The following is a 21161-nucleotide window of genomic DNA, read 5'->3' on the forward strand; positions in this document are numbered from 1 at the left end:
TCCCAAGAGACACTAGAGAGCACTATCACTTTTTAAAAGTAGATCTTTATGTGCTGCCACCTCTATTTTTTAAACAAAGTGAATGTAAGGACACCCTTCTGCTCCACTGGAGGATCAATAATGAGCAGTGATCATTGCTGCTGGAAGAATATTTTGCTCTCAGCTCCTTCTGGTAACTCTGGGACTTTTTCTCAAGAGGAGACTTTTTGCTTTGTCCCATTTATTTCCTTCTGTTTGCTCATTACTAACTGTAGGAGAAAGCGAGTGGGGAGAGCCCTTTTCTTGAGCAAAGAACATTCCCTGGTATTCTATTAGGTTCTGTTTTGTCGGGCCAGGGTTTTATGAGCCTTCAAAAGGGAACCTAATACACCAAGGATAGCTTGGCTATTACCTTTGGAGGCAAATAATGAGCAGGATGGCTTCTGCTGCAGTGTTAGAAACAGAAAGGTTTAATAAAAGGCAAAATAACAAACAGAAAATCCGAGCCAGGTACAGAGGTCTGCCCCTGGTACAAACACATTCACAAAAGCAGTTCAGTTCTTTTGTCCTCCTCTTTTTCTGCCTTATGGCCCAGGCGGGACTTTTTGGCTCCTATCCAATGAGGTGACCCCAAGGTTTTAGTGAAGTCCTATAAGGTGGCTTTTCACCTGATTGTTGGGAGAAACTTCTGGGCTTCTTTCCTTTTTTGGGGAACAAAGGCTAGCTTTGCCACTCTGTCATTGGGGGCATTCTCCTACACTCCTACAGTATTCCTGACCATTCTGGAGGTGCTGTTTTGTCCCTGGGGGGTAAAGCCTTGTCCTGTGTCCCCCTGGAGCTGCTGCATGCCTGCTGTGGTGCTGCTGGTGTGTCCTGCCTCGTGTGCTGCCCGTAGTGGTGGATGTGAGTGTTCCTGGGCATCCCCAGAGCCCCGTGGCCTGGACAGACCTGCTGTGTTCACGTGCTGCACTCTGCCAGTGGCATCCCCCACAACACCCTGCCCAGCTGCATGACTGAGCTGCCATTGCTTGTCATTTATTGCGCTTCGTTAAGCACAACCACCAATGGGCTGGTTGGAAGAAAAGAGATTGGATTGGATATTACTTTTCTTATGGAAAAAAATAAATGGTTATAGAAGTTTCCACCTAAGGAATTACAGCAAATGCTGGTAGTGCCATGTCACCACCATCCTGTCCACTCCAAATTATTGACTGCCACTGTGGGGGTGGCCTCTGACATCTCTGAATTCTCTGAACCTAAAGCTTGGAAACTGTGCACCTTCTGGGGTAAAAGAGTGTTTTCACAGTCATATTTATTTCTTTGTTTTGTTGTGTTTGCTTACATGCCACTACTCCATCAATTCTGGTTTGAAATTTCTTTCAATGGAGAATCAGGCTCACAGTGTGCAGCTCTAATCCAGCATGCAGAAAAACCAAAGTTCCATAGCACACTATAAAGTGAAAACATACAAATTCTGAGTGTTATTAGTCTACTAGAAATCCCTGCTAAATTGTACCTAAACATAACATCTATTGTTAAATCCTAATATTATAAATTATTGTGAATTAAGAGATGATGCTGTGAAATTCTTGTGCGTATTTATTCCAAGAACCTATGCTGGTTTTTGAATAGTTAAAAACACAATGTTTCCACAGTTCACAAATAATCATCCAGTACTTGCATATTTCTAAACTCAGATTTCAAATTCTATATTTATAGCATAGCTTTATTTTACTTTTTTTTCTTTAGCTGTAGGTATTGTGTAAGACTTGCATTTTTGGAGAGGTGATTGCAGTGCCACCAGTCAAGTCTGTCACTTGGCAAAAAAACAAAGGATGAGAGAATTTACAAAGGGACATTTAGCTATTTGTTTTCAACATCTCATTTGCACAGATTCCACATGCAGTCATTATTTTCATGAATAAGCAAGAGTAAGACCAGTTATATGATTGCACTGGATTTTTCTTTTTAAAACTATTTTTGTGATCAAACTGCGTAGGTTTTTTATGAAAGATAAAGATATTTTCTACCTAATGCTGAAGTTGCTGTTGGGCAGTCTGTAAATCTGAAAATTTTAGGGCTGCTTTTTTAAATGTCCACTTCTTTCTTTCTCATCTGCAGTAATGAAATGCTCTTGGTGATAGCCATGCACTATATTGCTTTGCTGAATTCTGTTTTTTCTCACCTTAGCATCAACGAGATCCTCGGCTCAATGAAATTTTATTTCCCTTTTATGACACAAAAAGAGCACTGCAGATAATTGAGACATATGAGCCAGATGAAGACTTGAGGAGGAAAGGTAATGGGGGAGGGAATTCAGAGTTCACTGGGTTTGGGCATTTGGGGAATTTGTTCTGAAGCATTCAGGCTTTTAAAAGGGAGTTTGCAGTCCCTGTGGTCTGGGGACAGGAACTTGTGTGGGGTGCTGGACCAGGAAACTGCTCTGCTGGAAAAGATATCTCCCCTTCAAAATCAGGGTTTTTTTAGAAGGATTATGAGCCTGATCCAGGTTAGAGCGTGGTACAAATCCTGGTAGGAAAGGGAGAGGCTGGGATTGAGTGAATGCAGAACAGCAGCAGGGCAGGGTGCACCTGGCTGTGCTCAGGGCCTCAGAGGCTGCCTAGCTCTGCAAAGTGCACATTCTGTGCAGAAAGAAAAAAGAAATTCCATGTGCATCCACCTGCTTACGCAATATTCTCTCTAGTGCCTGAGGGCAGCAGCCCAAAACAATAAATCACTCCCAAAACAATAAATCAAAACCCCACACTTCCAAATTCTTTAAGGATCCTGCTTTTTTTAAAATATTGAAATTCTAATAACATGAAAAATTTCTACCAGAAGCTCTTCTGACAGAAAATCTGTGCCAGCTGTATCAAAAACGAGCACCTGGGATGCTGTACCTCCCTTCTGGAATGCGACTGTACCTTTCCTCAGTCTGTTGTGTTTTCAGGGAAAAGGATCCCAGGAGATCTACAAACTGGGCTCCCTTTCACACTAGGAAGCTGTGCTAATGTGGCTGCCCCCTGCTTAGGATGGAAGGTGTAAAAACATATTTTCTGAAGGTGGAAATAAATCCAAAATTGGGGAAAAAAATCAACCATGGCTAATTATTTAGCCTCTTTGGTTGATTTTTATTTCTATCAGGTTTTCAATAAATGTGAAAAATCTTTTGCAGGGATGGGGTTATGGAGAATAAATAACAACAAAACAGTAGAAGTCCCCTCTGAGTGTTCCTCCAGGGATCTCAGCAGGGGCTCTTCTCTTCAGCTTCTTTCCTTCTTAGATAAAACTTGGCTGTTGAGCAAAATACTTGAGGACAACCTTTTTTTTCCTTTGGTTCATTTTTTGCTAAATCATGTAGTTTAAGAACATACAAAAGGCAGTGGCAGTGAGCAGCTGACCCCCCCTCAGGGGCATTCCAGGGACAGCAGTGAGTAAAGCTGAACCATTCATGCTGGGCAGGTCAGTAGGCAGAGGCTGCTCAGGAGCACCACAAAGCCCCAAAACCCTGGTGAGAAACACAAACTCTGAGCTGCTGAGCACACAGAGCTCTGCCAGGCTGCAGGGGTCTCAGCTGTGTTCTGTCCAGAGCGTCCATCCAGCTGTGACATTTTTGCACAGGATGATGCATGAGGAGTGTGCATCGTCTGAGATGGGCTGTGCTGCATAAAGTACATGGTGATAACAAAATAAAACCATTCTTCACCTCCAAAATTCCCTTTTGCCCCTTTCTTTCATACTCAGGATCAGCTGAGAGGACTTGAGTGAAACATTCTGGAGCAGTTCACCTCTGGCTGACACCAAGCACAGAAAATTTAAGCTCCAGTAGAGGATTTTTTCAGAAAGTTTGAAGTAGAATGGAAACTGGGATCACTCCACTTCTCTGTATTAGAGAAAACCAGACTTAAAGAAAATAAAAATAGGACTGCTGAACCTTGCCTTAACAATAGCTGAGTGTTCATAAATTACTTCTGGGAAAGCAATGTCAAAATTCATGCCAGGTAACCATTCCCTGCAGCAGCTCTTTGTGAGTAGTCCCTTCTTCCCTATCACAGATAATTTTCGTTTTTCAGACCCTTGGCCTCTTTAAAACTGATATTGCCATACTAATTATTCCTAATTTGGTTTCATTTAAAATTACCCCTTGATTTGTATTTTCTTATACTTTATTGAAGCACACACCAGCAGACAGATAAGAGAGAGGTGTTATGAATTCTGTGTTCTGAATTCCTGTGTGTGCCATGTTCATGGTAGGTTTCTGTTTTCATTTACAAAGGTATGAACATGTACTTCAAACAGTGGACTGGAAGGTGTTGTAGATTTCCCTGATGTTTGGTGAATGAGGCACTGCAAAGGTTCTCCTGTGTCTCTGTCAGTGGGGAGCAGACCCTGCACAAGCTGGGTGCCAGGGATGTAGCACAGGACTGGATGTGAGGGGGAGGAAGGGCCACAGAAACCTGCCCCGTGCAGGCTGACAGTCCCTGGCTGAAGGTCCCAGAGATCAGAATGGCCGGGACTGTTCTGAGGAGGTGTCTGCACCCGTTTGCCTTCTTCACCTCCTTCTGTGCCTCAGCTCTGTGATGAGGTGAGGAGCTGGAGGGCACCTGGGTTCGGTTGGCTTCCCAGGAATGCCATGGCACACGTTGCACCAGCTGCTGGGCAGCCTGGAGCAGAGGGAGGGCAGAGCTGCCTGCCTGCAGGAACCCGTGTAAATAGCAGGTTTGTGCTGGAATCCCTGCTCTGTGAGGTGGTTGGGGTGCTGTGGGCCCTGAGCCCCTGGCGGTGACTGCCGTGCCTCCCTCTTCCCGCAGGTGTGATATCCAGCGATGGGTTCTGCAGATACCTGATGTCAGATGAAAATGCCCCCGTCTTCCTGGACCGCCTGGAGCTGTACCAAGAGATGGACCATCCCCTGGCTCACTACTTCATCAGCTCCTCTCACAATACCTATCTAACAGGCAGGCAGTTTGGGGGCAAGTCTTCAGTGGAGATGTACAGACAAGTGCTTTTGGCTGGATGCAGGTTGGAAGCAGCAGATAATCCATATTTGTGAATCTAATACTTTAAAAGTACTGCATAATGTACCTTGGTGTTGATATTTTGTACAACTGAATGTGTAAATATGTTAGTGTGGCAAATGGAAATACATGTGCTTGTTTAAGAATCTTATTTTTCTCACAGAAGCTATTCCAGGCAGAGGAATGTAGAAATTGATATAAGGAGAGAGTTTGTGAGAAAGTTAGCAGGAGTTTGATCTCAGAATGACAGCTGAAGAATTTCAGCGGGCTTTCTGCTTTATAGTGGCAAAGTTTATATGTTCATGAGAATCAGGAAATTTATGATTTCCTGCTTAATTTCTTGACTTACTAGAATGAGAATAAGAAGAGTGGCTCAGTGCTGAAGACATTATTGTCCAGATGAGAATATACTGACTCACACATGCCATATTTAAGGTGGTGTATCCAAAGTGATAGAAATAACACATGTACAGCCTAGAAGGAGTTGTGCAATGCCCAAAACTGATTTGCAACTTACTGCTGTGACCATCACTGCTAAAACATGTGCCAGGTAGCTCACCTGTAATAAAACACTGCATTTACTTTCCTTGGCTCACCAGGTGTGTCGAGCTGGACTGTTGGGATGGCAAAGGTGAAGACCAGGAGCCGATAATAACCCACGGGAAAGCAATGTGCACAGACATCCTTTTCAAGGTAGAAAAGCCTGGCCTGCACACCTGGCAGCCCAGCCCAGCAGAACCCAGGCAGGGCAGCCTCCCCTCACTCCTCAGTGCTGCTCCTGGGGGATGCACTGACAGGGCAGGGGCTGGCCCAGGCTTTGGGGCTCTTGGGGGGCACCACCCACCCCTGTGCTCCTGCCTTCCCACAGAACCTGCAGGGAGCAGGCTTGCTGCTTCTGTCCCACTTCTTCTCACCCTGGGGCTCTGCACCACAGAATAAATATCTTCTCTGTTGCCTGAGGAGTTCCTCAGCTGTGGAAAAGGCTGAGGATGCAGGGGTTCCTGTGGGAGTGGGAATTCCCCCCTGGTGGCTGTGGTTGTGGGGGCACCAAGAGCAAGGTTTTTCCTCCCTCTCTCTTCATTTGCACATTTCCCTGTGTTTCTCAGCATGGGGTGGATAATAAAAACCCCCTTTGATTATGTTTTTAATGTGATCCATTCTGACTTGTATGCTGTTGTGGCTTTTTTGCAGGATGTAATTCAAGCCATTAAGGAAACAGCATTTGTTACATCAGAGTACCCTGTCATTCTTTCATTTGAAAATCACTGCAGGTGTGTAGTGCCCATTGTTAATTTTTAAATGGTGCATTGTCTGAGAGAGTTGATGTGGTTTAAAATACTATGAAATGATACTTGAAAACTGGGGGGAGTGTACAGGCATACTAAATGTCACTTAATATATACCATTAATATACTAATCAATCTTTATGTAGCTTAATAGTGGCAATATTTTTATCTGTGATAAAACTGTGAAATGTATTTGGATGTTCCATTAGCTGTGTGAGATTCAGTTATTCTACTTTTTTGGTCTTGTTAAATTCATCTATGTCAAATAATAGACTTTTATTGACAGTATAATTACAGTAAAGTAATACTTCTCAGTTGAAACAAAGTGGGCAGTATGTAATTTGGAATGTCTCCATTACTTAGCATTATTCTTTTGTGCTAAGTGATAGTGATTTATTTTTTATATTTGAAAATTAACTGGCATAATCTTTTCCAGCAAATATCAACAATACAAGATGTCAAAATACTGTGAAGATCTTTTTGGAGATCTCCTGTTGAAGCAGCCTCTAGAAACACATCCAGTATGTTATGTTATGCCAGTCTCTCTATGTTTTGTATTAGTTTTATTTAAAAGAGATGATAAACTGAGCTCATATCACCTTTAGTGCTGTTCAGTGCCAGTCCTGTGCTTTCAGAAGTGACTAGTGGGTTTGGGTGGCTGTGCTCCTGGTACAAACTTGTCTTTGTGTGGTTTGTTTAATCTCTTCTGTACAGGGCTCTGGCAAGCAGCCTGGGGAAATCCCCCCTTGATGTGGGATGTGATACCAGCACCTACATAAAACACACCACATGCATTGGCTTGCAGGTCATACCTCACTCCGGAATTGCCAGTCACTGGTTCAAACCAATTAATTATAACAATTAATTATAAATGGCATGGTCTCAGCTGAGGAAAAGCTGCACAGTGCCTGTTTCATGCTCTGGGTCAGGCCCTGCAGTCCAGGTGGCCCCACTGGTGCATTGAGGATTAAATTAGGCACCAGGGGTTGCCTGCAGCCTCAGCTGGGCTGTAGCAGGCATGCACTTCACCTTCCTGCATGGCAGGAGGTAAGAGCAGACACTCCTCCACAAACACCTGGAGTGTTTGAGGCTGAACCCCTCAGTACACAGCGCTTGCTGCTCCTCCTCCAGACCCTCCCTGCTCCTTAGCACAGGCTGTCTGTGTGCCAGCCATCCCCCAGAGCCTGTGCTAAGGAGCAGGGAGGGTCTGGAGGAGGAGCAGGGGCTCCCTGGTGCTCTGGGGGACCACGGCAAGGAGGACCCTGCCTCAGCTGCAGCAGGGGGGCTCCTGGCACCCCCGGAGCTGGGCTTCTCCTGCCCAGGGAGGTGGTGCAGTCCCCATCCCTGGGTGTGCTTAACAAAGCCTGGATGTGACACTCCGGGCCAGCTGAAGTGTTGTGGCTGGGTTGGACTCAATGGTCTTGAAGGTCTCCTCCAACCCAGTGATTCTGTGTGAATCCTGTGGAAAGTGCATCCCACAGAACTGGGTCTGCAGTGTCCCCCTGTGAGGTTCACAGCAGGCTGACACGTCCCTCACAAAAAGCTCCCAGCAGCTCTGGGAAGGCTAAAACAGAGCTGGCCAAAGGCTGCCATGCCCCAGGGCCCAGTTTAGCCTCAGCTGTGTGTGCTCCTCAGCACTCTGTGTGCTGTGTCCTTCACTGGGTGGGCTCAGTCCCCAGCGGCTCAGGAGGCAGAGGTGGCAGGAGCAGCTCTGGGCAAGTGCCCTCGGCAGGGGCTTGCACCTCAGAACCTGGGCCGGAGGCAGGCACACCAGGAGGGACATGGCACTTGGCTGGAGCAGGCTTGGTTTGAAGTGAGGGCTAATGTTTGTCCAAAGGGCATCCAGGTGTGGCCCTGTGTGGGAATGCAGCCTGGCAGAAATGAGCTCTGCAGCACTGACACCTAGTGGGGCTACAGCCAGTGTGCCCATCCAGCCTGCTCAAATCCCCTCCTGGCTGCTGGGCAGCACCCCTGCCCTCCCTCGAGGAGGTTTCCACCCATTCTCCTGAGGCTGGGTTGATATGGTTGATGTGGGGTTTTTTTGTTGTTGTTGTTTGTTTGGGTTTTTTTGCCGCTTTTTTTTTCCTGGGTTGTTATTTGTCACCTCTGCTGCTTTTATTTGGTTTCAATTCATGGTGCTTTGTTCTTCTGGAGTGCTGCTCCTCTCTAGCTCAGATTTGGATTGAGAGATCAGAATATCTGAATAGTTCTTCTAAGAATTGCTACTATTTATGGAAACACCTGCTGCTCCTGTATCATTTAGGCTTCACTGGAAACCCCAGACTGTTGTGGTGCTGAGAGTGCCAAGTTGTGGGTTCCATCTCTGTATGGGCCATTCACTTGAGAGTTGGACTCGATGATCCTTGTGGGTCCCTTCCAACTCAGAATATTCTGTTATTATACCAGCACCTCCCTGGATAATATTCCTAGCAAGCCTTGGGTGGGGAGGGTGCTAATCACCTTACCCAAATCTCTGTTTGTTAGCCTCAGTGATGCCATGGGGCTTAAATCAGAGGAGTTCATACTTTTCCTCTTTTCTGAGTAATATTTTTTCTCCTTCCCCAAACTGAAACTTGTATTAATACTTCCTTGTGTGTGTGTGTGTGTGTGTGTGTGTGTGTGTGTGTGTCCCCTTTGGGAAATACTGAACTTGTGACCCCACTGGCAAAGCCAGTCCCCATTTCCCAGCTGAGGAGTGGGTAGTTTTCCCTGCCCCAGTGCCAGTCCATTTCCACTCTGCAGGTGGGTTAGTGCAGCTCCAGGGGACCATCAGAGGTGATTTATTTAGAGATGAAATGATAACAGGCTGAGCTGTGGCCGGGGCTGTGTGAGCCGCAGTGAGGAAAGGAGGGAGGGAAGGCAGGAATTCCTCTGAGAGGAACGGCCCCTGCTAGGCAGGAGAGATGGGAAATGCTCAGAGCAGTGCAGCTGGGGCTGGCACAGGCTGGAGACATGAGTGCTGGCTTTTCCAGCAGCTTTGCTGAGCACAGCTTCCCCTGGGACAGGGAAGGAGAGCAGACAGTGGCACTGCAGTCATACACCCTGGGGTGTGCCTGAGGTGGCTCTGCTCCTCCACTGCCCCTTGGTGTTGCTGTCCTAAAATCCAGATCCCAAACAGGGACAGGGAGGCCAAATGGCTGTGGTTATTATTGAGCATTGTCTTTGAATTGTTTTACAGCTTGAACAAGGGAAAGCCTTACCATCTCCCAATGACCTCAAAAGAAAGATTCTCATAAAGAATAAAAGGCTGAAACCTGAAGTAGAAAAGAGTAAGTAACGTTTGTCAAATGCTGAATAAACAAAAGTCCAGATCACTACAAACAGACTTTGTTACCAAAGTTTCCAGATTGTTAGCACTTCAGTGTTGGAAGAATAGGAGTTGTATGTAAATAACATTTGGTTGCCCTTGTGTTTCATGTGAGTGCCAGTCTAGGCCTTGATATCAGCACGCTGCACAGGCACAGACAGCCCCAGAAATGTAATCCTGGACTTTTATCAGACTGCTGGTTGAGCTGAAATATGAGGCAGATAGAATCTCTTGTCAGCTCTGCTGACACTGGTCTGTTTGCATTGCTGTGTTCTTCCAGGATAAGCATGAAATGAAATGGAATTTCAAATTGCTCTTCTTGCTGTTGTTGCCAGCTGTGATATTTATCTCCTTTCAGTAACAATAATGTGGCTGTATTAGTTCCCAGTGTGGCTGTAATGATAAACCCTGGTCCTTCTCCCTGCAGAGATAAGCTCCCAGACCTTGCAGTGGCTGCAGCCATACATGGCTGTGCCCCTGCCTGGCTGAAGTGCACATGGAAACAGCTGGAAATGCCAGCACTCTGCCTCCATTGCAGGGACCAAGCCCTGAAGGGCAGCATCTGTCTGTCCTGTGAGGAAGTGATGTGCCTGCTCCAGAGACCTGTGGGGTCCAGGGAAACTTAGGGGGGATTTCTTCCCAGCAGGGGTGGTTGGACATTGGAATGGGCTGCCCAGGGAGGTGGGGAGTCACTGTCCCTGGAGTCACTGTCCTGCAGGAGTCACTGTCCCTGCAGGAGTCACTGTCCGTGCAGGAGTCACTGTCCCTGGAGTCACTGTCCTGCAGGAGTCACTGTCCCTGCAGGAGTCACTGTCCCTGGAGTCACTGTCCTGCAGGAGTCACTGTCCTGCAGGAGTCACTGTCCCTGGAGTCACTGTCCTGCAGGAGTCACTGTCCTGCAGGAGTCACTGTCCCTGGAGTCACTGTCCTGCAGGAGTCACTGTCCTGCAGGAGTCACTGTCCTGCAGGAGTCACTGTCCCTGCAGGGGTCACTGTCCTGCAGGAGTCACTGTCCTGCAGGAGTCACTGTCCTGCAGGAGTCACTGTCCCTGCAGGGGTCACTGTCCTGCAGGAGTCACTGTCCTGCAGGAGTCACTGTCCCTGGAGTCACTGTCCCTGCAGGAGTCACTGTCCCTGCAGGGGTCACTGTCCTGCAGGAGTCACTGTCCCTGGAGTCACTGTCCCTGGAGTCACTGTCCTGCAGGGGTCACTGTCCCTGGAGTCACTGTCCCTGCAGGAGTCACTGTCCCTGCAGGAGTCACTGTCCCTGGAGTCACTGTCCCTGGAGTCACTGTCCCTGCAGGAGTCACTGTCCTGCAGGAGTCACTGTCCCTGCAGGAGTCACTGTCCCTGCAGGAGTCACTGTCCCTGGAGTCACTGTCCCTGGAGTCACTGTCCCTGCAGGGGTCACTGTCCTGCAGGAGTCACTGTCCTGCAGGGGTCACTGTCCCTGGAGTCACTGTCCCTGCAGGAGTCACTGTCCCTGCAGGAGTCACTGTCCCTGGAGTCACTGTCCCTGGAGTCACTGTCCCTGCAGGGGTCACTGTCCTGCAGGAGTCACTGTCCTGCAGGAGTCACTGTCCCTGGAGTCACTGTCCCTGCAGGGGTCACTGTCCCTGGAGTCACTGTCCCTGCAGGAGTCACTGTCCCTGCAGGAGTCACTGTCCCTGGAGTCACTGTCCCTGCAGGAGTCACTGTCCTGCAGGAGTCACTGTCCCTGCAGGAGTCACTGTCCCTGCAGGAGTCACTGTCCCTGGAGTCACTGTCCTGCAGGAGTCACTGTCCCTGCAGGGGTCACTGTCCTGCAGGAGTCACTGTCCTGCAGGAGTCACTGTCCCTGCAGGAGTCACTGTCCCTGGAGTCACTGTCCTGCAGGAGTCACTGTCCCTGCAGGGGTCACTGTCCTGCAGGAGTCACTGTCCTGCAGGAGTCACTGTCCCTGCAGTCACTGTCCCTGCAGGGGTCACTGTCCTGCAGGAGTCACTGTCCTGCAGGAGTCACTGTCCTGCAGGAGTCACTGTCCCTGGAGTCACTGTCCTGCAGGAGTCACTGTCCTGCAGGGGTCACTGTCCCTGGAGTCACTGTCCCTGCAGGAGTCACTGTCCTGCAGGAGTCACTGTCCCTGCAGGAGTCACTGTCCCTGCAGGAGTCACTGTCCTGCAGGAGTCACTGTCCCTGGAGTCACTGTCCCTGCAGGAGTCACTGTCCTGCAGGAGTCACTGTCCCTGGAGTCACTGTCCCTGGAGTCACTGTCCCTGCAGGAGTCACTGTCCCTGCAGGAGTCACTGTCCTGCAGGAGTCACTGTCCTGCAGGGGTCACTGTCCCTGCAGGAGTCACTGTCCCTGCAGGAGTCACTGTCCCTGGAGTCACTGTCCCTGCAGGGGTCACTGTCCTGCAGGAGTCACTGTCCTGCAGGAGTCACTGTCCCTGGAGTCACTGTCCCTGCAGGGGTCACTGTCCCTGCAGGAGTCACTGTCCCTGCAGGAGTCACTGTCCTGCAGGAGTCACTGTCCTGCAGGAGTCACTGTCCTGCAGGAGTCACTGTCCCTGGAGTCACTGTCCCTGCAGGAGTCACTGTCCTGCAGGAGTCACTGTCCCTGCAGGAGTCACTGTCCTGCAGGAGTCACTGTCCCTGTAGGAGTCACTGTCCCTGGAGTTACTGTCCTGCAGGAGTCACTGTCCCTGTAGGAGTCACTGTCCCTGGAGTCACTGTCCTGCAGGAGTCACTGTCCCTGGAGTCACTGTCCTGCAGGAGTCACTGTCCCTGCAGGAGTCACTGTCCCTGGAGTCACTGTCCCTGCAGGAGTCACTGTCCCTGCAGGAGTCACTGTCCCTGGAGTCACTGTCCTGCAGGAGTCACTGTCCCTGTAGGAGTCACTGTCCCTGGAGTTACTGTCCTGCAGGAGTCACTGTCCCTGGAGTCACTGTCCCTGGAGTCACTGTCCCTGCAGGAGTCACTGTCCCTGCAGGAGTCACTGTCCCTGGAGTCACTGTCCCTGGAGTTACTGTCCTGCAGGAGTCACTGTCCCTGTAGGAGTCACTGTCCCTGGAGTCACTGTCCCTGGAGTTACTGTCCTGCAGGAGTCACTGTCCCTGTAGGAGTCACTGTCCCTGGAGTCACTGTCCCTGGAGTCACTGTCCCTGGAGTCACTGTCCTGCAGGAGTCACTGTCCCTGCAGGAGTCACTGTCCCTGCAGGGGTCACTGTCCCTGTAGGAGTCACTGTCCTGCAGGAGTCACTGTCCCTGGAGTCACTGTCCTGCAGGAGTCACTGTCCCTGCAGGAGTCACTGTCCCTGGAGTCACTGTCCCTGCAGGAGTCACTGTCCCTGCAGGAGTCACTGTCCCTGCAGGAGTCACTGTCCCTGGAGTCACTGTCCCTGCAGGAGTCACTGTCCCTGCAGGAGTCACTGTCCCTGCAGGAGTCACTGTCCCTGCAGGGGTCACTGTCCTGCAGGAGTCACTGTCCTGCAGGAGTCACTGTCCCTGCAGGAGTCACTGTCCCTGGAGTCACTGTCCCTGCAGGAGTCACTGTCCTGCAGGGGTCACTGTCCTGCAGGAGTCACTGTCCTGCAGGAGTCACTGTCCCTGCAGGAGTCACTGTCCCTGCAGGGGTCACTGTCCCTGTAGGAGTCACTGTCCTGCAGGAGTCACTGTCCCTGGAGTCACTGTCCTGCAGGAGTCACTGTCCCTGCAGGAGTCACTGTCCCTGGAGTCACTGTCCCTGCAGGAGTCACTGTCCCTGCAGGAGTCACTGTCCTGCAGGAGTCACTGTCCTGCAGGAGTCACTGTCCCTGCAGGAGTCACTGTCCCTGGAGTCACTGTCCCTGCAGGAGTCACTGTCCTGCAGGGGTCACTGTCCTGCAGGAGTCACTGTCCCTGGAGTCACTGTCCCTGCAGGAGTCACTGTCCCTGCAGCAGTCACTGTCCCTGCAGGAGTCACTGTCCCTGCAGGAGTCACTGTCCTGCAGGAGTCACTGTCCCTGCAGGAGTCACTGTCCCTGGAGTCACTGTCCCTGGAGTCACTGTCCTGCAGGGGTCACTGTCCCTGCAGGGGTCACTGTCCCTGGAGTCACTGTCCCTGCAGGAGTCACTGTCCCTGGAGTCACTGTCCCTGGAGTCACTGTCCCTGCAGGAGTCACTGTCCCTGCAGGGGTCACTGTCCCTGGAGTCACTGTCCCTGCAGGAGTCACTGTCCCTGCAGGAGTCACTGTCCCTGGAGTTACTGTCCTGCAGGAGTCACTGTCCCTGCAGTAGTCACTGTCCCTGGAGGGGTCACTGTCCTGCAGGAGTCACTGTCCCTGCAGGAGTCACTGTCCCTGCAGGAGTCACTGTCCCTGCAGGGGTCACTGTCCCTGGAGTCACTGTCCTGCAGGAGTCACTGTCCCTGCAGTAGTCACTGTCCCTGGAGGGGTCACTGTCCTGCAGGAGTCACTGTCCCTGCAGGAGTCACTGTCCCTGCAGGGGTCACTGTCCCTGGAGTCACTGTCCCTGCAGGAGTCACTGTCCCTGCAGGAGTCACTGTCCCTGCAGGAGTCACTGTCCCTGGAGTCACTGTCCCTGCAGGAGTCACTGTCCCTGCAGGAGTCACTGTCCCTGCAGGGGTCACTGTCCCTGGAGTCACTGTCCTGCAGGAGTCACTGTCCCTGCAGTAGTCACTGTCCCTGGAGGGGTCACTGTCCTGCAGGAGTCACTGTCCCTGCAGGGGTCACTGTCCCTGCAGGGGTCACTGTCCTGCAGGAGTCACTGTCCTGCAGGAGTCACTGTCCCTGCAGGAGTCACTGTCCCTGGAGGGGTCACTGTCCCTGCAGGGGTCACTGTCCTGCAGGAGTTTAGGGGAAGGCTGCCTGTGGCACTCAGCCACTCTGGCTGACAGAGCTGGTGGTTCAGGCAGAGGCTGGATGCAGTCTCGGGGGCATTTTCCAACCTGACTGGTGCTGTGCTGCTGTGAAGTATTTTCCTTAGCTTCAGTGAGCTCTGGTCACAGCCTTCACTGACCACTTTTCAGATCTTGCAGCAGTCTGGGTTTATTGGTGCTACTTACTCTGTCATTTTATTACCCACTGAGAAGTCAGAGAACTCATTAAACAGAATGGTCTGAGGAGCAGGGAATCATTTGTGATGGTTCTCTTGTATTTCTTGTGCTACAAACTGTTCATGTCACGACTAATTTAATTTCAATTTCCATGTTAACAGAACAGCTAGATGCTCTGAAGAAGATGATGGAGGCTGGGGAAACTGCTGCTCCTGTAAATATCCTGGAGGATGACAACGAGGAGGAGATAGAAAGCGGTGAGGGTTCCCTGGAGAAGGCTCTCAGTCCCTGCCTGTGGCAGACCCCTGGGCTGGGTGCTCTTACCCTCGTGCCTGTGCTCTGTGCCAGCAGCAGCAGCAGCTCTGGGCTCAGTGCAGGGCATCTGTACACACCCCAGCCTTGCCACCTCACCCCAGACCATTTTACCTCCCATTTACTGGGCAGAAGCTGTGCTAGAGCACCAGCCAAATCAGATCTCCAGTCTCTCTGGGAGAGGGACACTAAGTTGTGTCCTTTGCTTTGAAAACACATACTGTCACTGTGTTTAACACTTGTGTCAGCATCCAAGGGGATTACTGCATTATACTCTATAAGGATAAAATGAGGGGTGGGAGGGTCGTTTCTTGCCTGTCCTCAGTGTAAATGTGCAGCTCGGAGCCAGTGATGTGGCCAGCAGAGAAAAATACATGTATTTGGGGTGTGATCCACCCTGTCTGTTTTAAATGTGCACCTTCAGAAGATGTAAATCACTCCCATCTGCCAGTTTCTGAACCCAGGGGCTGGCCTGTGCCCTGTGTCACAGTGAATGTCCCAGCCTTAGCCTGCCTCCTGCTCCTCTCATTTTTTCACTTTTTTTTTCCCTTTTTAGCTTTGAGTACTGTAGGTTGTAATGGAAAATCACCTTAAAAGCAAATGAGAACAACTCCTGTAGTGGGGACACACAAGGAGCCTGACAATGTACCCAAGAAGCCTGGCCACTGGCATCTTGTTAGATCTTTATTTGAAGAACTCTGTAATCTCTTCTTGTTATTTCCCAGGGCTACTGGCTTTTTTTTTTTTTTTTTTTTTTTTTACACCTAGGCAAAATACTGATTATTTCAAAAATACAACAAAGAAAATTTCTTTCTAACCATCTCAGGCCTTAGCTGTAATTTACTGCAGTTGGAAACAGTTAACTAACTCTTAGAAATACCCTAGATTTTATTCCTGTTTTTAAAAATGCCAAACCCAAACCTGTGAATTCAACTGTCATTTGTTTCATGCCTTGCAAAGAAAACTGCAATGGTTTTTGCACTGATCCTCTTTGTTTTCTGTGCAGCTGACCAGGAAGAGGAAGCTCATCCTGAGTACAAGTTTGGAAGTGACCTTACTGTAGATGATTACAGTCAAAAAGAAGCTGTTGCCATCAGTGTCAAAAAGGTGGGATTGCTTCTTTCATATGTGCTGTTATGCAAACTTTCCATGGAGGTTGCCAAAGGCACTCTGCTTTGTGCAAGCATCAGAGCACTTGTCACAAGATTCAAACCTGAGATCTTCACCAGGTGCCCCTTACCTTCAGGTTCATGAGAACACAGAGCCAAAAATACTGTCCCCTGGTTCAGGTAGGATATGTGCTTATTGGGGAAACAGAATCAGTCTGTAGGGAACAGTACACAGGTGGAGGGTTCCATCAGAAATCCTAGTTAAAGGCAGCAAGCAGTTTCCTGCTCCAGCCTCTGGTGTTTCACTTTGCGTCTCAGGTGCAGAATCCTCACAGGAGGTGGAACATGAGCTTCCTTGCTCAGCAGTGTGTTTGCAGGGCTGCACTCTGTGTTTCAGTGCAGGGTTTTCCTGCACCATGTTTCATGGCTAACCCTTGGGGTGGGTTCTCTCTTCCACCCACGGCAGCCAAGGCAAAGCAGGACAATAATCCCAGCAATTACTGGGGGTGTGGCAGGGGGCTCCATCAGGCACCAGCTGCAGACAGGGAGAAGGTTCTCTTGATTCCACTCATAGCTGACCATTGCAGTTATCAGTAACTGAGCATGAGTTGATGCTAATTAGACACAGGGTAATTGAGCTCAGAACAAGCTGCTCTGGCTCTGGAGGCATTAGTGCTGCTTGCCAAGAGAAGAGCCCACACGTGAGGGCCAAGGTACCTTAGCAGATTATGTTCCTCTGCCACTCAAGTGTTCTGGCCACTTCTTCCCTCCTCCGTGGTTTCCTTTGGCTCTTTCTGCAGACAGCAGTGTGGAGTGGAGAATAGCAGTGTGTGCAGCAGTAGCAGAGCCATCAGATCTGCCTTCTGGCTGTCTTCAGTCACCAGCTTTGCTTCCTCAGGACTTGTCTGGATCCTCCCACTGAAGTATCACTTCACTTCTTTGCATTTCCAAGTCACTGGTCCTTAACTACCTGAATGGTTTGGGCTGGTTTGGTTGGATAGGTTTTGTTGTTGTTGTTGTTATTGTTTTGAGGATTTTTGTTTGTTTGTTTCCAGATTATTTGCTCATCCTCAGCACATGTCCTTGGTAACTTCTCTGCTTCTTTGCTGATCACTGAGTTGATCTTTATTCTGCAAGAATGCACATTCAGTGCCAGGACAATATTTATCTGAGATTCTCAGTACTGGTAGCTTTTAACTGAAGGCAGACATTGCTGCATTGCAAATAACATCTTGGGACAGGCCTTCTCCAATGTGGACATTTCAAGCACAGCTTACAGCACTCTGAACCCTCAGTTTTCAGAGCCTGGCAGTTTGCACATCCAGCTCAGATGATCTTTATTGTGGTATCCTTATCTGGGTGTGTTATTCTTTCATTCTTCCCTGAGGCTTCCTGTCCCCAGCATCTAGTGATAGCTCTGGTTTAGGCTTAACTGTCTGGCATCCTTCATCCTATTCCCAGGGCTGAGTTTCAGATCTTGTGTACCCAAATTTGGAATGGACTACAAAGTTTTGAAAGTGTATGGAACAGATGATCCTTACAGGAAGGTGGAAAAGGGTTTACTTTTTGCTAAATGTATTCGTTTTTTGAGGATTTTTTCTCATTGCTGTGTTTCCTATTGCTTTTTCTTTGGGTAATGTATATATATTTTTTTTCCCTCAGGCTGTTGAAGATTCTGAACAAGAAAACAATAAAAAGGTGACACAGGATGTAATGTAGTTAATTTTATTGCTTTATATATAACATGCATATTACTTACCATGCATTCTCAGTGGATTAACAATTTTATGCTCAGTTTTCACCACACCTATTTTGGAAAGTGACTCTACCTCCTTTTGTCCTCTAGGGCCTCTTCTGCTGTGCTTTTATACTGGGGTCAGGGCTGTCAGAAATTCTGGGCACAGGCAGGAGTGCATGACCTTTGCCTGCTTAGAAGCATCTGATCTCTGTCTCTGAGTGCTGCTGAGATGTATCATCCCTGCTTGGTTTGTCCCTCTGCCCTTACCCTGACTGCACTTTGTTTTCCTCTCTCTTTCTTCCTTTTGCTTTCCCTCGGGACTTCTGCATTTATCTTCTCCCAGGAATCCCTTCTGTAAGACTCTTCCCACCTCTTTCCAGTCTCCTCCTGCTCTTCTCTCATTCGAGCTGCTCCTGTTCATAACCACACTTTGTTTCAGTCTGTGTTGTTTTCTGAGTGAGTTCTACTTCTTTTCTTGAGGGGTGGGGAGGTGTAAATGCCATGGAGATCAACTTTCCCCCTTGTCTTCTCTATCCCCTACAAGGCTGGAGTGCTGCTGTGACCATTCCTTTGTTTCTGCAGACTTTAGGACACATTCCATCCTTGCCCCTCTCTTAACTCATGCTTTTACAGTTGTGAACAGTGCAGAGGATAGCCCTACTCTAAAAATTAGGGGAATAAGATAAAACCAGTGGCTGGGACATGGTCTTTGAGCCAAGTGTCACTGGTGCAGTCCCAGAGCTGTGCCTGCAGGGTGCCAGTGCCAGGGCACTGAGGATCACAATCCCTTTGGCTCCCTTTTCCCTGGGGCTCCTTTGCTTGGAGGTGTGGATGGATCAAGACTGGTCAATGTGATTAGCTGTTCTGAGCAGTCACCAGCAGGCATTTTAAAGAGCCCTGGGGTTTAGGAGGTGGGTGGTCAGTTCTTCCTGAGTTAATGGCCTTTCAAAAGTTAAGACACGAAAAGAACTGGTTTCATTGAGGAAATTTGGCCTGAATTTGACCTAAGCTCTCTTAACAACTATTGACCTAGTAACAAAAAAAACCCAAACAACCAAAAACCAAAAACCCTGTTTTCTGCTAACACAGGGTTGTTCTGTGGGCATATCTTGGGATCACATCTGTGAAACCTCAATATGCACATTTCTGAAAAGCAGTTGGGTTGAGCCCTGATGAGCAGCATTAAAATATGGTGTCAGTTTGATTTCACGGGCTGCTGGAAGTTCACTTCAGTCCAAAATGCCCAACAGTGTGTACCTGGACTCATTCTGCTAGCTCAGTCGCTCTGTGCAGTCACAAAATCGTGTTCCTTATGACTACAATCATCTCATAGCAAGGCATGAATGGTTGCAGTTCACATGGTTTCATTCTTTGGGGTGTCTGCACTGCCTGGCAGGCAGAGGTGCCATCATTCTGGGAGTGGGTTCACTTCTCCTTTGCTCTCCCACCTGAGGGAGTCAATGAGCTGCAGCAGTGTGGGTTCTGTCACCTGCATTTCCCAGAAAGGCTTGGTAGAGCTTCCTCCTCCTGGCTGTTTCCTGAGTCCGTGGTGAGGGAGAGCTTCTGCCAAACGCTGAGCTGCAGCCTGAGTGTTTGAATACGCTTTGTACTTGCCAGCAGGAGGTCACTGTCAGCCTGCAGGCAGAATTTTTGGTAGGAGAGCAACCAGAAATGCATGTGTGGGAAAAACATGATGAATTTGCAGAGGTTGCTTAGCTTGACGGAGATATTTTTTTCTTTTTTTCATTTCAGTTAAAATAATATGTTTCAAACTGGTTTAGGGACAGACAAATATTGGACAGGGAAGGCCAAGGAAGAAGGGCCTCCTGATGTGGGTTTCTAGCAGATGAGGTACTTGTAGAAAACTCTAAGTTCAGGTATAAATCAAGTGCATATTATATAGGTGACAGATACAGGTTTTTACCAGTTGAAGTGGGTAAGAATAGGAGCTTGGTACTGTGTCTCTTGTCAGTCTTGTGACATCTGTTTGTCCAGTGAAGGCTGTGGCTCCTACGTTTTGGTTTGCCTCTGTTAAAAAAGATTAGAAGTGGAACCCATTTGTGTTTTGGTGGTGAGGAACTTCTGCTGAGTGCCAAGTACACACAGTTTCTATCAGAAAATGCATATTAAATCACAGTTTTTGGAATTTATTTGACAAAGATGGATCATTATCTCCCAGCATTGTTCAGGCTGTTGGAATATTTATCTTTTATCCCAGTGTTATCCTACTAACTTCATGTAATATTTACCCACTGCTTAGGAGCTTTTCTGTCATCAGCCCTCTTGCATGCATCCTGTAACACTGAGAGTCTTATATCAGCAAGAAAATAAATTGTGACTTGTGGCACTAAACTTCCACTTTTCTTGTATTAATGTGCACTGTCTTTAACCTTCTGCAGATTTGGGTATGATTTTGTCCCACCTTTGCAAAACCCAGCAGCAGTGTTTGCACGCAGAAATGGTGATTGTTCTTTTTAATGTGTTTCCAGGGTTTAGTAACTGTGGAAGATGAACAAGCGTGGATGGCATCTTACAAATATGTAGGTGCCACAACCAATATACATCCATATTTATCAACAATGGTCAACTATGCTCAGCCTGTAAAATTTCAAGGTTTCGATGTAGCAGAAGGTAACATTAAAGGTTGAATGAAATACAAGTATTTGCTTAACCTAGCTAGTTTTTTAATCTCTACATTGCCTGAATTTAGAAATAAAGGCATAAGATTTTTCTAGTTTAATGACCATCATCAGTGTGTTTGTAGACCTGTTTCCTTGGATGTGAAGTTAGCATGTTATTCCATTAGTCATCCACATGGAGTCAGTAAATTACTGGGAGAATAGGAAGCTGTTGAGGTTGGTTCTATTCCTTGGGCCTTTCCAGTTCTTTTGAAATGCTTTTTTTTAGTTCATCTCTCTGCAGTAAGGTGAGCACAGCTGTCACAGTGGGCAGCAGTGAGCTGATACTGCACACCAGACAATTTATCATGTTGGTTTGCCTTATCTACCACACAATGCAGGCTCTGAATATCAATGTTGTCCTAAACAAGAAAGGAAAATGTTGTTGATTTCCCAAGGAGAGAAACAGAGAAGCGAGTCAGAAATACTGTGAAATTTCTCATCACTGTAATTTGATTCTATGAAATTTCTTATCACTGTAATTTGATTCTATGAGTAATAGATAATGGGGAAAGAGACCAAACCCTGCTGTGTCCTGCTGTTACAGTGCATGATTTGGAGTTGTGATTCGTCATTACAGAAGTGTTTTAAAACGTCTTGTCTTTTCTTTCTAGAACGTAATATTCACCATAACATGTCCTCTTTCAACGAATCTGTCGGACTGGGCTATTTGAAGACTCATGCCATTGAGTTTGTGAAG

At 48.3% G+C, this 21161-nt stretch overlaps 1 protein-coding gene across 9 annotated transcripts in view; it reads left to right on the forward strand.

Annotated features, from left to right (window-relative positions):
• The window catches only part of PLCB4 (phospholipase C beta 4), a 191156-nt gene that overhangs the window by 127438 nt on the left and 42557 nt on the right, over positions 1-21161 (forward strand). For 7 of the 9 annotated variants that reach the window (XM_064415698.1, XM_064415699.1, XM_064415696.1 and 4 more), the window contains 11 exons: positions 2170-2278; positions 4791-5001; positions 5597-5690; positions 6189-6268; positions 6720-6804; positions 9462-9552; positions 14786-14881; positions 15943-16043; positions 17708-17743; positions 20273-20414; positions 21076-21160. In XM_064415698.1, coding sequence (XP_064271768.1) covers positions 2170-2278; positions 4791-5001; positions 5597-5690; positions 6189-6268; positions 6720-6804; positions 9462-9552; positions 14786-14881; positions 15943-16043; positions 17708-17743; positions 20273-20414; positions 21076-21160 — 1130 coding nt within the window. The remainder of the gene's footprint in view (positions 1-2169; positions 2279-4790; positions 5002-5596; positions 5691-6188; positions 6269-6719; positions 6805-9461; positions 9553-14785; positions 14882-15942; positions 16044-17707; positions 17744-20272; positions 20415-21075; position 21161) is intronic. The other 2 variants (XM_064415702.1, XM_064415700.1) reach the window with 1 other exon arrangement.

The sequence above is a fragment of the Passer domesticus genome, chromosome 3 (assembly GCF_036417665.1).
Source record: "Passer domesticus isolate bPasDom1 chromosome 3, bPasDom1.hap1, whole genome shotgun sequence".
Lineage (NCBI taxonomy): Eukaryota > Metazoa > Chordata > Aves > Passeriformes > Passeridae > Passer > Passer domesticus.